Source organism: Lissotriton vulgaris, chromosome 8 (assembly GCF_964263255.1).
Source record: "Lissotriton vulgaris chromosome 8, aLisVul1.2, whole genome shotgun sequence".
Taxonomy (NCBI): domain Eukaryota; kingdom Metazoa; phylum Chordata; class Amphibia; order Caudata; family Salamandridae; genus Lissotriton; species Lissotriton vulgaris.
In genome coordinates this window covers 741389005-741405954 of record NC_141696.1, presented here as the reverse complement: position 1 = coordinate 741405954, position 16950 = coordinate 741389005, and the positions used below count along the sequence as shown (strand labels likewise).

The following is a 16950-nucleotide window of genomic DNA, read 5'->3' as shown; positions in this document are numbered from 1 at the left end:
TGGAAGCAAGAGCAGGTTTCCTGCTCTCACTTCCATGAAGCGAAGCAGTTTGCAATGACAGAGCGGGAGCCGTGCTTCCGCCCTGTCAATGCAAACTGCAATGTTCTGGGGGTGGGCACCCGGGACATTGCCGGAGCTGGCCATGGGGAGTGGTGGTTCCCAGGGTCATCTAGGGCTCCACGCACCCCCAACAAGTTTAATTCCCCAGGGAGGTGGTGGTCCCTGGGGCAAGGGGTCTGCAACGGAAGCTCTATCTCACTGTATTCCACCGTAAATCTGAGAAATTGGTTCTGGGTGTTCAACTAATTTTGAAAAGCAAGTATAAAAGCAATGTCCCCACGCCATACTACCAGGACGTCGTCAATGTATCTCTTCCACAACACCGTTTGATGGTAATACGGATTGTTGTGGTCGAGTACATACTGTGTCTCAAAAAGGTGGACGTATAAATTTATGCTGAAGATATGAAATGGTTAGTCCTTGAACAACCGTTCATTCCCCAACATGTCAGTGACATCTCCCGATATCGGTTTATCAAAGAACAGAAGTGGATTTTTAAATTGAAGTGTGACACAGCAGGGTTGAATGATGAAATCCCATGGATTCAGATTTGATGGTCCAATACTAAAAAGTGTTCTGATAATTCTCTGATATCCACACTGAGATTCTGAAAAAATCGTCACGTGGTCGTCCGAATTGCCCTCCCTACAGATCAAAATATGTCAAATTTCTTCTCATTGGACTTCCAGTCACCGAGGACTGGTCATAGCAGAGCCTCAGCGTTGGTACATATTTAGTGCAGCACTGTTTATGATGATCATGTGTAACGTTACTATATGGGCATCAGAGTTCGTAAACCGAGGCCTTTCTGCTTTCACTTCATTAATGAGTTCAACAATTAATTTGTGCCTTTGTGACGTCGATTGCACTTATTGCATTTATTAGTGGAGTACCCTGGGTTTGTTGTCTTCTTCATTGCAGCTAGTACCTGGGCCATCTGGCTGGTCTGGCTGCTTTTTGTTTTGGATGCCAGTAGGGCGCCCGATCTTTCATCTCCATGTATACCTCACCGAGCATATTTGGAGTCAGCCACATGTGGCAATTGATCGGATGCATCTTATACAGCGAACAAGCGATTGCAGCTCTCTTTACAGGTTGTGCATATTCTCGGCATAACTATTGTTTTCCCGATGTGTTAGGGCGCGTTGAAATGTTAATGACAATAATTAAGAGTCTTTTTGTTTCCACCTCTAAGAAACAACCAATCACTATGCACAGCTGGTTTGGCGCCCGCACCCGTACGAGATGAGGATTGTGCGAGCCCTTTTTTATCATTAGACAGCCTATTGCGTGCCGGGAGGAGTTCCTTTCCCTGTCTACTCTCTGGTCCGCACCGTTCCATTGCAGCAGGCCGAGCAACAATGGATACGGGTTTTGGCGTTTTCTTGTCTGTTTGGAGAGACGTTCAATCAAAGGATAGGGCTCGCAGAAACGCTCACGCAAGTTCACACAGTTTTAGAACTAGACGTTTCCGGTCCTTCCAAACAACCAATCATCTAACATGAGGAGGTTTCTCACTTGTCTCCTCTCTGGTCCGCATGCCTCGCATATAGCTGGCACCGCCACATTGTCCGTTACCTTCCCCTCGGCTCAGGAGGCAGCCGGAGGTACCGACGGACAGGTGGGTGGCTGCTTTCTCGAACTATGAGATTTCTGTATTCTGTATTTAAAGGATATGGCTTAACAGCGGCTAAATACCGCTTTTACTCGCAATTTTGTGGAAGGCAGTCTTTGTCTGGGAGAGATGCTTTCTCAACCTAGCCCTTTTGTACTCACAACCTCTTAGGGCATTATCTGTGTAAATAGAGACATGCACTTTATCTCCATACTTTGCCATTTAGGAGTAGTCTTCTTGCTTTGAAGCTAACAGTCTCCCGCGGCAGTATTTATATATAGATACATCTTTAAATACAATGGAGGCACAACATCGTTGCTCCTGATAGTTTTCAAACAAAGGAATTTGTCATGGTTTTAAACATCATAGCAGCATAACCCTTGGAGTCTCATTTACCATCATAAGACCACTGAGTCTTTTGGCATGCAGAAGTCGCTATCTCTTCTATGTTCACCCTACACCAGAGTGACTTTCAAGAAATGGTACAATTTAGGGAATTACAACATACGCAAACTGTTTGTTATTATTATATTTTTTTTCCCTCCCCATCTTCTTAGAGCGGGGCCTCTTAAACCCGAGCGAGTGCCAGGCGAGGTGAGGCTTTCTCCATACAACTTTTTGGGTGAGTCATTTTCGCAAAATGCTGAATGAACATTGATCGGATGTTATTACACGTCTACACATACATATATGTATTGTTGTTTTTCAAATTACTATATCTGTTTGGACGCATTTTTGTTCTTTTTTTACAGGAGAGAACTCTTTTAAGCATAATTTTAGACTACCATATAGTATTCCACTAACGGTAGGTCTCTTCCTGCATGGTTCACCAAAGTTTATCTACTTTTCACTGTTGCAGTAGTGTAATATTTACGGGTCCTGAAGAAAGCCATGTTAGGCTGAAACATGTCGACCATATAGTTCCATCTACTGATAGTAGTATTTGTTGACACACTATCACCACTCTGCTTTTAATCTTGCCGTTATGATGACCCCCTCAATAAAGTCTTACCTTTGGCACCATAACAGGCAATCTTAAACACCACTTTTCACTACTATATTTTTACACACCTTTTGAGCACTGCAACCTTTTCCCTTCAGCATTACCACCACATCCTGTTGGCTCTCTCTCACTGGTGGATCTAATACTAGAACCCCTCACTATACGTTCAGTGAGGCAACTAGTAGATACCAGTTTACACAAAACCCCAGATGATGAGACTCCGCCAATGGGTGGGCTGATGGGTATTTTTCCTTTTTCTCTCCACACACTGACCAGTTCTCCACACACTACATTTGAGTGTACAGATATCTTTAGCTTTACTCAGACCCTTAGCATCCTCTGTGTGTTTTTACCTGACCATTGTAACAAATATACAGAATATATTTTATATCAACAGATTACGGATGAGTAGTCTAGATTATCTATTAGCTTTTCCAAAAATGGAGGCATGGGCAGAAACATTACCCAGATGTCCATGTGCTGAGGAAGTCACCCAATCTACACTAATTTCATGCTGTTTTGGAAGTTCTATAAAGGTATCAGAATGTTTTTGTTGCCTTCTATTCTTATATGTAAACTGGAAGACGGTGGTATATGTTATGCAGTTTCTTCATATGTCTCATTTGCAATTAAAAGAAGGAAATCTATTATACATGTGGACAGATTAATATACGGGATAGAATAATTGAGTCAAGTTGGGATGGCCTTAATACTCAAGTGTGTTAATTCTAAATCAACTTTTCTGTCAGTTTTTGCACACTTTTAAGAACTGTAGAATGTTTTTAACGCCTACCTTTTAACATGTATGGAATTTGTTTTTTACTTTTCACTCTTTTTACCTTTTATGGTCCCAAAACGTAATTGCATTTCCAATAATGTATTTTTTTGTCTGTGTATATTTTATAATATTGATGGCTGTTTCTTTTAATTGTATATCATGTGCTTTAGAACCGATTAGGTTCCTGCCCCTAACATGGTCATGTTAAGATACTGTAAGGTGAATGATAGGCAATCATTGTTATTGTTCTAAAACGTTGAGATTATTATTTTTGTCCGAGTGGCTAATTATCATGCCCTCCCTCCAAATAGTGGTTTGGGTGGCTCACCGCTAGGGTCAATTTTTGATTTGTTTGCTTAGTGGTGCAAAAGAAAGGTTTTTTTTTTGCTTGCTGGGCCAGTTTTATTTAGTAAGCCGGAGAGCATGCAAAAAAAGTATGTGGATTAGGATGTATTCTATTTGTTATGTATTTATTTATAGGTTTCCATTAGTAGTAACCATGAAAAGGTCTTTCAATTGTTCATGTAGTAAATCTGAAACTTTACAAATACAGTCTAGTTTTTTTTTTGGGCTTCCTTTCTACTTTTAGTAGTATTGTGCTACAAGATATCACTTAGTTAAAAAACCTTCTAACTTAGCATGTACTTACTCTACTTACCCGCAGTACCCCACAGAATCACCTACGCCCCCAGTACGTAATACCACCAAATTTCATAAAAATCCTGCTGACATTTTTTCTGCTTTGCGAAATGCATAAGACTAAGTAAGATGCATTGGATTTGAAGCCCCCTTTTTTCTTTGTATCCACTTAACTAAATTCTGGGCAACCATCAGTCCTCCCAAAATGAGACAGGGGCAGCAGGTACATTCATCAAATAAATATGCCTATCTCTAGACAACAGAGTGTCTACCCCCACTCTGTAATGTAATATATATATATATATATATATACATATATATATATATATATATATATATAGAGAGAGAGATCTATATATAGAGATATATATAGATGAGCATTATTTGATCCTGCTGCGGTACTCAACTGAAAGTGCATGTTGGGTGTTGTAGTCGTGCATCAAACTGCAGCTGTTCCAATCTCAGCGGGGTCAGCTGGTCTCCCGCCAATGGAGTGCCTTAGAATATTTAAAGGAGGGAGAGGGTGGCATCTGGTTGCGAGCCGCATCTGAAGAAGGAGCTAATTGTCGAAATGCATCATGCTGTTCTCAACCAGTGAATAAAGGGTTTCCCAAACTGCACCCCGCTGTGTGCTTGGATTGCTTGAGAAAGTGGTGGTCTGGAGATATTTTCACGCCTGCCAGGAGCGCGAAACATGGACCCGTCCTTCAAAGTGTCATGGGTCCATGCTGGCATCGTGACTTTTCAAACTCAAGATATTGAGAGACCCCAGGACCGCCTCGGGAATGGATCAGGCAATCGGCTGCTGCCAGTGGCAGACTATGACTTCATGGTGAGGCGAGATAATCCCGATCTCGCCATACAGTCCGGTTTGTTCCTATTTCTGAGGCTGGGACTTTGGGGACATAAGGGAGCCTTTCAACACAGTCAATACGGGGTCACCTGCTGCAACATGGAATGTAAATGTATGCAACTTGTTAGTCTGCAATTGTAAAGGGTGCTTAGAATCCAGTATTTCCTTTATTGATGGAACCACTTGAAGCTTCCTGATAAAACATATTTAATATTTTGAGTGGTATTGCAAAGGGGCTACCAGCTGAGCTGTGAAGTGTGTTTTTAAAGAACAGTTATAAACAAATTGCACTACATAAAGTCTGAGTAATACTAAAATCTATATTTTGGAAGCTCTTTTTAAAATCGTAAACCTTTTTGTAAATGTTTTAGCAGCCTATCTTTTACTGTGTGTAATGCAAGTTTAAAATACTGACTTACATATTCACAGTCCTTTATGTCACAGACTGGGACCTCGTAGCACTAAACATATACAAGTCACTATTCTCCACTGTACCAACCAGGGTTCTGTGACTTTTTAATTAGACTGACAGACCCATAACTCTGCAGTGCACCAATGAATAGAGCTTTCATATTGTAGGGTAGTCCACTTGCCACTGATTAACTTAACGTGCATTTATTTTTCATTTAAGCTGTGCGTCATTTTATATGCAATTACCTCAAGGCGAAAGACCTAAAAAGAGTTACTGGTTTTACGTGGTCTGGAAGAGACGGACACGGTAAACTGGTCTTCTTGCAAAAATGCTTAAAAAGTTAGCAAATGTGGTATAGAGTAGAAACAAAATAGCATGATTACACAGAATAAATAACAATTTCGGTGAAAAACATATTTAACTCCAAGTTTTGTGTTGATCTTTCCACGTGCCTTCCTATCTTTAATACCCAAGAGGAGACATCTCTCCTCTGACCCCTACTCAAATTAGAATACTTGTCTCCGTTTTGAACACCTCGAAGCCAATGCCGCCATTACATTGCTGCTCGACTTTCATTATCTCAGATGGGAAACATTCAGTTATGAACAGCAGGGCGCGGAGTCCCATGCTGCGAGATGGACGCACCAAGCCAAGCTCACGCGCCAATTTATTGTGCTGTAATGTTGATGGTACAGGAAGACCTTCAGTTGATACGGCACAAGGGAGCTGAAAATAATGAGACTGAAGATAAAACAAACGCGTGCGTCTGTCCAGCTTTAACCCCATTTAATTACTCTATTATTTCAGTTATTTCCACATTACGCGGGGTTCATCCAGTTGAGATTTGATTGGATATGTATAATGGGATACCGCTGTGCTGGTAGCTGTGAGACCAAATAAACGTTGGTGCTTCTGGAAAAATACATACTCGATGTGATTAAACTATGAAATGGTCTGAAAATGACGTGTGCTCTGCTCCAAGGCACAGTGGCCAGAGCAAAACGCAATTTACACTTCGGCATGAGTTCGGCATGATGCACAGATCAAATAATAGGCAAGGTTTCACCTGCAAAACGTACGGACGCTCTAGTTTCAACTACTGCAATGCTACTCAGTCACAGCAAACAATGTACGCGTAAAATGCATTTAATAACAGAGCTCACTCAAAAAAGCATAATAAAAACTCAATGTTAAAAGAAAAAACTAACGTTACACAAAGATGATAGCCATAGTACAGGTTTGGTTAGGTCAGAATTTCTACTGAAAATCCATTTTATTGTGTTAATAACTTTAGACGAATCTTTAGAAAACTTTCAATCAAAAATGTAATCCAATTTGGGTTATGAATGCAAGTCCCATGCAGACATGTCAAGTGGAGCCATACAAAGGTAACATTTTCTAATTTAGTCACCATAGGATTCTTTGCTCTCCAATAGAGGAAAAGAATGCTTAACGGACCTACCCCAACATTAGCTGAATTTAGAACTTTGCTCAAGGAAGTGCCTTTGCTTCGTTTAGTGTAAATCAGATCAGTGGTTTACTAGAAATTAGCCAAAATTGCACAGGATGGGAATTCTAAAGGCAGTCAGCCGTGGATTCCCTTGGAGGGAACTGAGACAATAACCAAAACGTTGAAAATTATTTTGTTTTTTTGCGAGGGAGGGGGTTCGTCTGTGCAAAGCAATAATGCACATGTTCCTTTTTCTAAAAACGGTAGATACAAAATGCTTGCTGTGACAAGATCACGCTCGTTCCAGCTTTTAGAAGCAGACCGATTTGCAATGTACAACAGATTTTCAGTTTTCTAAATGGTAATTCATATTTCTGGATTCTACCTACTTCCAGATTGTGGGGAAAAGGTTTGTGAACACCCTCCCCACCCTACGAAGTTAAGCCAATAGGTTGTACATTTCTGAAAAGTAGACGTACATTTTTGAAAAGTAGACATTCTTTCAGAATATTGGTGTACTTTGCAAGTGGATATGATAAGCTAATTGAAGTAGGAAAAATAGAAAAAGATGTCGCGGTTTCATCCGTATTTATTTGCCACTCTGTCCGATGTACAAAAGTCATGTAAGGTTATGTTCATCTGACCCTTCTGGCTGCAGGAATACAATGTTCTTTGGTTGCACTAAAACACAATGCGTGAAGCCATCAACTGAGCTGCAGTCTAATAAGGATTTTCACTGTGCACTGCCCAGGCATCAGTTTATAAGGTAAAATCCAGACGTGTGAAATTTGATAAAATATCCACTTGTCCAAGGGGCAGGATGCTTCAGAAATCTACTTGCTCCGTAAAAAAACAAATCCACTTGACCATTTTGGTGGCAGGCAGTGAAGTGACAAATTAAGGAAGCATTCTCATTTTATCAAAGCTCTGATAGTGGTACCCCAATTGTGTCAGGGCTCATATTATATAGGGTTTAGATTCTAGCAAGATTGTGATTTTGCCACGTTTCTACAATTCTACATACAGGAGCAGGAAGCAGTAGTTCCAGAGTGGGAATGTCCTGTGAGACTGTGCACATTCATAAACGTACAGGTTTAAAGGTATTTGTCAAATCCTTGTCAGTCTCTTCCAACATTGAAAAACATTAGAAATGTACTCCCGACAAAAGCAGGAGTACAGCATGTTTGATTAGTGCAGTCACAGATTTAATTTAACTACTTAACATTTTAATTGATTAAAAACAGTCCACCATAGGATAAAAGAGTTCCAAACCTTCTGATTTTCCTCTACTTCAGTTCTCATTTCTTGGTTAATTGTAATCCTGGTCAGTGATCTGTGAAAACAAAAGATATTATAGCTTATTCTTGTCCATAACGGAAAAGAAACACAACCACATTCTAATTTGAAATATTTACAGTTAAGTCAGTTATTGCTTTGAAATATGAATGCAGAAAGAAATGCAATGCTTAGATGACTGGCCTGATTTTCCCTGGTCCCTAATGTTCGGTTGGAATACCCAGAAAAGCAGCAGCATGTAATGAAATATTCTCTTTTATTAGCCTCAAACTTCCGATTACACATCTCAAAATGTAATGGTCTGCTATAAAGCTAGGACTGGATAAGACTGTGTAGTCCTTACTTCTCCCCATCTGGATGGTATTGCATTGTCAAAGGCTGTTGAACAGTCTTGGTTATGAACACTGGCATTATTGGAGACTGGCAGGTGCAGCTGGCATAGGTAAGAGCAGTGGGGCGGGGCAGGCGGAGGGGATTTGATGGGATGACAGGCTAGGTAAAATTAAATAAAACAATACATAAAACCACTTGCTACTGCCTAACTCTGTCGGGCCATTAGAAGTGTATCTCAGTGGCTGAGACAGAGTAGTCTCCGCCATCAACATACTGAAGTTCCGCCTGAGATTAAATGAGGTGGGAGGGCCTTCAGTTTGACACAGAGGGTACCCTGTCACTTTTGCCGTGGAGTACCCTCTCCGCCAAACTATAAAATAGGCTTGAAATGTGCTACAATGTTGTTGCCTTCAACTATTTCTTTCTAGCTTCATTCATTACAATTAATGGTTAATTTAATGGGTACTGCCTGTACAATAAGATCATTGTTATACATTTCATGTTTTTAACAAGAGTACTTCTCTACATCTCTATAGCATTTATGTAGGTATTATTATTAGGCCTGGGCGTAGGACTACGCTACGCAAATTGCACATAGCACTGTGCAAAAACGCGTAGCAGGTTTTTTTGCTTGCTCGCTGTCCTCAAAGTCAAGTTGGCGACCGCGAGTGAGCAAAATAACATCCCGGTGAGACTTCTTCCTCGTTCGCGATCAGCAACATCAAGTTGCTGGTCGTGAGCGTGGAAAATAAACCTCCCGGCGAGATTCTCAGCGCGGGGAGGTCAGGTTTCACATTGCGTGTGGTCGCGTATGCTCCCGACCGCTCGCAATGAGAAACGACCAGTCCGCGTTGAGAAAGCTGCTGCTCGAGTACAAATCTAATTGAGCAGCAGAAAACGATTGCTTGCACTGTGCACGATGCGGTTTGCACTGATTGCACAGTGCGGACAAGCAATCGGCACTGTACAATCAGTGCGAACAGCATTTTGCACAGTGCACTACGCAGTTCGCGTAGCGCGAAGTGCACTTCGCATAGCGCGACTACGCAAACTACGCCCAGGGTTAATTAATATAAAGTCTATAAAACTCTTGGAAATCTCATCTGTGTATCATTTAATGGAGCTTGGTTACGATAACACCTGGCTATGTTGTTTTTTTGTTGTTCTCTGGTAAACACATTCTGATGATCTAACATGTGGATAACATTGGAAGTCAGTAATAACGAAGGCCATTGAGATATTGATTTAAAACCACGAGACGTTTTGGACAGGTTATGTTTGCCCATTATATACTAGTATGTCACACTGGACTGGCATGGTCACCTTTTTTACGGCCTGTAACATAATGTTATTACAATCCACTGTTAGAGATCTATTCGCTTTACCATGTGCTTCTCAAAATAAATAAGCCAGGCCTATTGTATTTTTAATGAATTTTCACAATAAATAGGCCAGACCTATGCCATCCCGCATAAAAGTTACCTGCACATCCTCAAGAAACCACCTGGATCTCTTCCGAGACGGTCGCTCCCCCCCACGCTCCCTGGCAAAGAATTCTGCTGCAAAATCATCTGGCTGGTATCGTAGCAGCACGCTTGCTCGCACTTGCATCTGTGTCAACGCGCTTGTTTAAATAGCTGCTTCTGACTTCGCGCTCGTGTAATCTAGCCCTTTAAATATCGCGCGTCATTTATAAGGAACTAATAACATCGGACTCCATTGGAATAGCACTGTTAACATCGCGCTCGACATTTAATCACAGCGCCCAAGTAATTTTGCATTGTTAAACATCGCGCACGACAGGATTAGCAAATTCACATAGCGCTTTGTTGATTCATAGCGCCGTACCTCACACTAAGCTAGCATTTTGGTAATACTTCGTGTGACTGCCGCCTTTTATAAAAGTTGACTATGTATTTTTCTCCTGTCGTAAATCATGGACAATTTATGAATTTCAAAAAATAATTGACATAAATCAATTGTCTGAGTTAACTAACAGTGTGGTTTTCTCTTTGAGTTACATTAAATGTTGCAATCATGTACATAGAGGCATAGGTAAATCCTACTTTTTTGGTATTAATAGGCCCTACCTACCCTCTTCCCTACTGGGCCAAACCCCTCCTTTCTTTGCATCATTAGCGCGGGTTTCTACCCGAGTGGGTAGGGATTGACACTGTCCGTCATCCTTATTAACAACTGATTCACTTCACTACAGGGGACTCGTCTCCTGTATAGCATGGCAGAGAAAGATACGCTGTCCTTTACGGAGAGCCATATTGCGAGTCTTATTGAATCATCTCCTTTTTCTAACATAACATTGAGTACCTCAGCCAAACAACAAAATGAGGCAGATAAATTGACCCGTCTTCAAAAAAACACATACGAACCGAACTACATGGCCACTTTCTACTCAAACACCTTAAAGCTGGGACTATCCCTTGGGGACTCCAGGTGAAGAACATCCCGGTGATTTTCACAGAGGACACAGATTACAAAAAGGGTTTCAGTCAGATTAATACTAAATGTAGTAGGGACCTCATGGTCCATACTATACAGACAGCCCAACGTATCTGTAGTCAAGAAGAAAAAAAAATTGAGGAGTTAATCAAGATCATATCTGACAATCAAACGGTAACCGAAGCCAAGAATCTTTTAGATAAGATTGAAAAAGAAATACAACTTTTCAAGGACAACACACTTAACGCTAAAGTAGCACAATTTGAAAGGGACTCTAAATCCTTCAAATTGGAACAAGTTTATCCATTCCTGAAAGAGGATTTCTACACATCAGGTGAATCAAGAGGGGCTTTAACATCATTCCAAGGCAGATCCAGGAATAGGTTCCTCACTTTTTCAGATACAACATCGTCTGACTCGTCATCTGAGTCTCGACAAGACAATTCTAAAAGACGAGGGGCTGCTGTATCATCTCCTTTTTTAGGCAGAGGCGGACAGTCACGGGTCCGCTTCAAACAACCATGGGAGATGCGAACACGCAACAAAACCTACAAGAGCTAGAGAAATCAGCCATAGTCAATCTTTCAGATAAACAACTTACCCAGGATGAAGTTACATTCTTATCCCTGGGCCTCAAGTTTGTCCCCAACAAAAGAACGGACTTCACCCAACTGAAATTAGAGGCATTAGATTTTTGTCGCAAGATCAGGTTGAAGGTGTTTTTCGCGGATGCAGAAGTGATGTCCAATTCAGAAACCACAGGGCTTAGAGTTAAATCCAGATTTACTCCGACCCAAAACATTCCTAAACAGGTCATGGCCTTTGAACAAGCCGTCCACTCCTCCCTCTCAAAACTTGAGAAACAAAAAAATTTTGTACACGAAAATATGTCTAAAGGGTAAACATCTGCCATTCAGAACCTCAAATCAGATACGTCTATTTTAATAAAACAAGCAGACAAGGGTGGGGCAGTCGTGATATGGCCCCGCACCATGTATCTGGAGGAAGGAACAACGCATGTCAACAATCTAGATTGGTACAGACCAATTAAGGAGGATCCTGTGCATGCCATACAAAGTAAAATCGCAAGCATCACCAAGACAGGACTTGATGAGGGATTCCTAGGCCCTAAGGAATTTGAATTCCTGAACAAAAAAGCACCAAGGACGCCTGTCCTGTACTTTTTACCAAAAATCCATAAAAATGATAAAACACCGCCTGGCCGACCCATTGTGTCGGGGTGCGATTCTGCACTGGAACCGGTCTCAAAATATATAGATTTTTTTCTCAAACCCTTTTTACCGCAGGTCAAGTCATATCTCAGAGATACAACTGATTTCATCAATAGGATAGAGGGACAATCATTCAATCAGGCCACTCAGCTGATGGTGACCCTAGACGTCACCTCGCATTTAGCATCATTGTTTTGCCCAAAATTATTGGCATGTCCTAATTGATGTTGGGTTTTCCTTTTTCCTGTATTCACACAATCATAATTCCATAATAAATAGTGTTACAGGAAGTTGGGCAGGTATTGAATAAGACGTACCCCCAAAACTGTTCATTATCTCAATATAATTTATGAAAGTTTGTTGTTTACTGTTTTGATACAATTGCTCAATCACTGTGTACAATGTATATGCACTTTTTGGTGATATGTTCACTATAATTCACACAATTATGGTTTACACGTTGTTTGTTGTGCTTTTTCCCTAGCAAAAATCTTCTTTTGTGTGTTCAATATAAAGTTGACTATGTATTTTTCTCCTGTCGTAAATCATGGACAATTTATGAATTTCAAAAAATAATTGACATAAATCAATTGTCTGAGTTAACTAACAGTGTGGTTTTCTCTTTGAGTTACATTAAATGTTGCAATCATGTACATAGAGGCATAGGTAAATCCTACTTTTTTGGTATTAATAGGCCCTACCTACCCTCTTCCCTACTGGGCCAAACCCCTCCTTTCTTTGCATCATTAGCGCGGGTTTCTACCCGAGTAGGTAGGGATTGACACTGTCCGTCATCCTTATCAACAACTGATTCACTTCACTACAGGGGACTCGTCTCCTGTATAGCATGGCAGAGAAAGATATGCTGTCCTTTACGGAGAGCCATATTGCGAGTCTTATTGAATCATCTCCTTTTTCTAACATAACATTGAGTACCTCAGCCAAACAACAAAATGAGGCAGATAAATTGACCCGTCTTCAAAAAAAACACATACGAACCGAACTACATGGCCACTTTCTACTCAAACACCTTAAAGCTGGGACTATCCCTTGGGGACTCCAGGTGAAGAACATCCCGGTGATTTTAAGCGAGGACACAGATTACAAAAAGGGTTTCAGTCAGATTAATACTAAATGTAGTAGGGACCTCATGGTCCATACTATACAGACAGCCCAACGTATCTGTAGTCAAGAAGAAAAAGAAATTGAGGAGTTAATCAAGACCATATCTGACAATCAAACGGTAACCGAAGCCAAGAATCTTTTAGATAAGATTGAAAAAGAAATACAACTTTTCAAGGACAACACACTTAACGCTAAAGTAGCACAATTTGAAAGGGACTCTAAATCCTTCAAATTGGAACAAGTTTATCCATTCCTGAAAGAGGATTTCTACACATCAGGTGAATCAAGAGGGGCTCTAACATCATTCCAAGGCAGATCCAGGAATAGGTTCCTCACTTTTTCAGATACAACATCGTCTGACTCGTCATCTGAGTCTCGACAAGACAATTCTAAAAGACGAGGGGCTGCTGTATCATCTCCTTTTTTAGGCAGAGGCGGACAGTCACGGGTCCGCTTCAAACAACCATGGGAGATGCGAACACGCAACAAAACCTACAAGAGCTAGAGAAATCAGCCATAGTCAATCTTTCAGATAAACAACTTACCCAGGATTAAGTTACACTCTTATCCCTGGGCCTCAAGTTTGTCCCCAACAAAAGAACGGACTTCACCCAACTGAAATTAGAGGCATTAGATTTTTGTCGCAAGATCAGGTTGAAGGTGTTTTTCGCGGATGCAGAAGTGACGTCCAATTCAGAAACCACAGGGCTTAGAGTTAAATCCAGATTTACGCCGACCCAAAACATTCCTAAACAGGTCATGGCCTTTGAACAAGCCGTCCTCTCCTCCCTCTCAAAACTTGAGAAACAAAAAAATTTTGTACACAAAAATATGTCTAAAGGGTTAACATCTGCCATTCAGAACCTCAAATCAGATACGTCTATTTTAATAAAACAAGCAGACAAGGGTGGGGCAGTCGTGATATGGCCCCGCACCATGTATGTGGAGGAAGGAACAACGCATGTCAACAATCTAGATTGGTACAGACCAATTAAGGAGGATCCTGTGCATGCCATACAAAGTAAAATCGCAAGCATCACCAAGACAGGACTTGATGAGGGATTCCTAGGCCCTAAGGAATTTGAATTCCTGAACAAAAAAGCACCAAGGACGCCTGTCCTGTACTTTTTACCAAAAATCCATAAAAATGATAAAACACCGCCTGGCCGACCCATTGTGTCGGGGTGCGATTCTGCACTGGAACCGGTCTCAAAATATATAGATTTTTTTCTCAAACCCTTTCTACCGCAGGTCAAGTCATATCTCAGAGATACAACTGATTTCATCAATAGGATAGAGGGACAATCATTCAATCAGGCCACTCAGCTGATGGTGACCCTAGACGTCACCTCGCATTTAGCATCATTGTTTTGCCCAAAATTATTGGCATGTCCTAATTGATGTTGGGTTTTCCTTTTCCCTGTATTCACACAACCATAATTCCATAATAAATAGTGTTACAGGAAGTTGGGCAGGTATTGAATAAGACGTACCCCCAAAACTGTTCATTATCTCATTATAATTTATGAAAGTTTGTTGTTTACTGTTTTGATACAATTGCTCAATCACTGTGTACAATGTATATGCACTTTTTGGTGATATTTTCACTATAATTCACACAATTATGGTTTACACGTTGTTTGTTGTGCTTTTTCCCTAGCAAAAATCTTCTTTTGTGTGTTCAATGTAAAGTTGACTATGTATTTTTCTCCTGTCGTAAATCATGGACAATTTATGAATTTCAAAAAATATTTGACATAAATCAATTGTCTGAGTTAACTAACAGTGTGGTTTTCTCTTTGAGTTACATTAAATGTTGCAATCATGTACATAGAGGCATAGGTAAATCCTACTTTTTTGGCCTTTTATAATCTGCATCTTTTTCTGCTGCCTCAATTGTGTGCACTATTGTTATTTAGCTTTGCACTGACCAAAGGCTGCCCAAGTTTCACTTTCTAACTCCATTTTGTATCCTCCCAACTGACCCTCCCACGCTCCGCCCCCTCCACTATCCATTTAAAGCAGATGTCCCAACGCGCAGCGTCCACGCGCTACGGCCGCGCCGAAGGCGCGCCAAAGGTAAGCCCGTCTACGCCCGTCCGCGCCTGGACCGCGCCCAGCGCCAGACCCCCTGGTCCACGCAATGCCCAGCCCACCCGCATTACATACGACTCAGCCACCCTCCTAGCACTTAATCCTGGCCGACTCCCCAACTGCGCCCAAGCCTCACCTGGACACACCCATGGACCCTTCACATGCATCTCCTGCAAGTTTGACGGCACAAAAACCAATTCTGCATCCACTAACACCAAACATAGATCTGACGCCAACCACCTTAAATGCATCCTACTCACCCCCGATCGGTCCACAGCCACGCCATCAACCTTTGGAATCTACTAGACACCATCTCTCCAAACGTCGCCTTCCTAACAGAAACATGGATGAACGCCTCTTCGGCCCCAGACATCACCATAGCCATCCCGGAAGGCTACAAGATCATCTGAAAAGATCGCCCCAAGCAAACAGGAGGAGGCATCGCCATCGTCCATAAGAACTCCATCCGCATCTCAACCAGCTCAGACGACAACCTCTCTAGCGCCGAACACCTTCACTTCCAGATCCACACTGGCCCCAAGACCACACTCAGAGGCACACTCCTATACAGGCCACCAGGACCCCGTGCACAATTCACTGAAGACATCACTGACTTTATCACCCAACACACCCTCTCCTCCGAGGACTACATCCTATTGGGAGACCTCAATTTTCACCTGGAAAAGAACAACAACAACAACAACACCACCACCACCCTTCTGGACAATCTCGCCAACCTAGGACTCAAACAACTTGTTAATACCCCCACACACCGCGCAGGACACACTCTCGACCCTATCTTCACCTCCAGCAAACATATTTCCTTCAGTCACACCACAGTTCTCCAATGGACGGACCACAGCTGCGTTCACTTTGTCTACAAAAAGACCACATCCTCAACCTACTCTGCAAAGAAATTGGAACAAAATCACCATCGACCAGGTCTCCACATCGCTTCTTCAAAACCCCCCTGCCCACTCATCGAACCCCAACCAAGCAGCCATCAACCTCACACAATGGCTAACCGACACTGCCGACAACCTAGCACCTTTGAAAAAACGTCAAATCAAACTAGGCAGCAAAAACGCCCCCTGGTTCAACGATGATCTTAAGAAATCCAAGAAACTCTTTCGCTCCCTTGAGAAGACCTGGAAAAAAGACCCAAACACCAGGGACGCTTTCAAAAACGCCTCCCGCATACACCACCAATTGATCCGGACTGCCAAGAAAACCGCATTCAAAGACCGACTAGACAAAAACGCCCACAACAGCAAGGAACTATTCAACATCGTCAAAGAGTTTACCAACCCCATTGCCAACTCCAACGACATCACCCCCTCTCAAACCCTTTGCGACTCACTAGCTTCGTTCTTCCACGACAAAATCGCAGACATCCACAACAGCTTCAACAACCAACCCGAAGACCAACCCATCAAACCCTCTGCCGTACCTTCACCCCCCCTTGAACATCCTTAATGACTGGAACCCAATCTCCACTGAGGACACCATTCGCCTGATGAACTCCATCCATTCAGAATCCCCCTCAGACCCTTGCCCTCACCACATCTTCAACAAAGCAGACTCCATCATAGCACCACACCTC

At 41.9% G+C, this 16950-nt stretch overlaps 1 protein-coding gene across 1 annotated transcript in view; it reads right to left on the bottom strand.

Moving 5' to 3' along the window:
- Positions 1-16950, bottom strand: part of UGGT2 (UDP-glucose glycoprotein glucosyltransferase 2) — a 1432652-nt gene that overhangs the window by 971810 nt on the left and 443892 nt on the right. The window contains exon 10 of the mRNA XM_086936163.1: positions 8083-8143. Coding sequence (XP_086792289.1) covers positions 8083-8143 — 61 coding nt within the window. The remainder of the gene's footprint in view (positions 1-8082; positions 8144-16950) is intronic.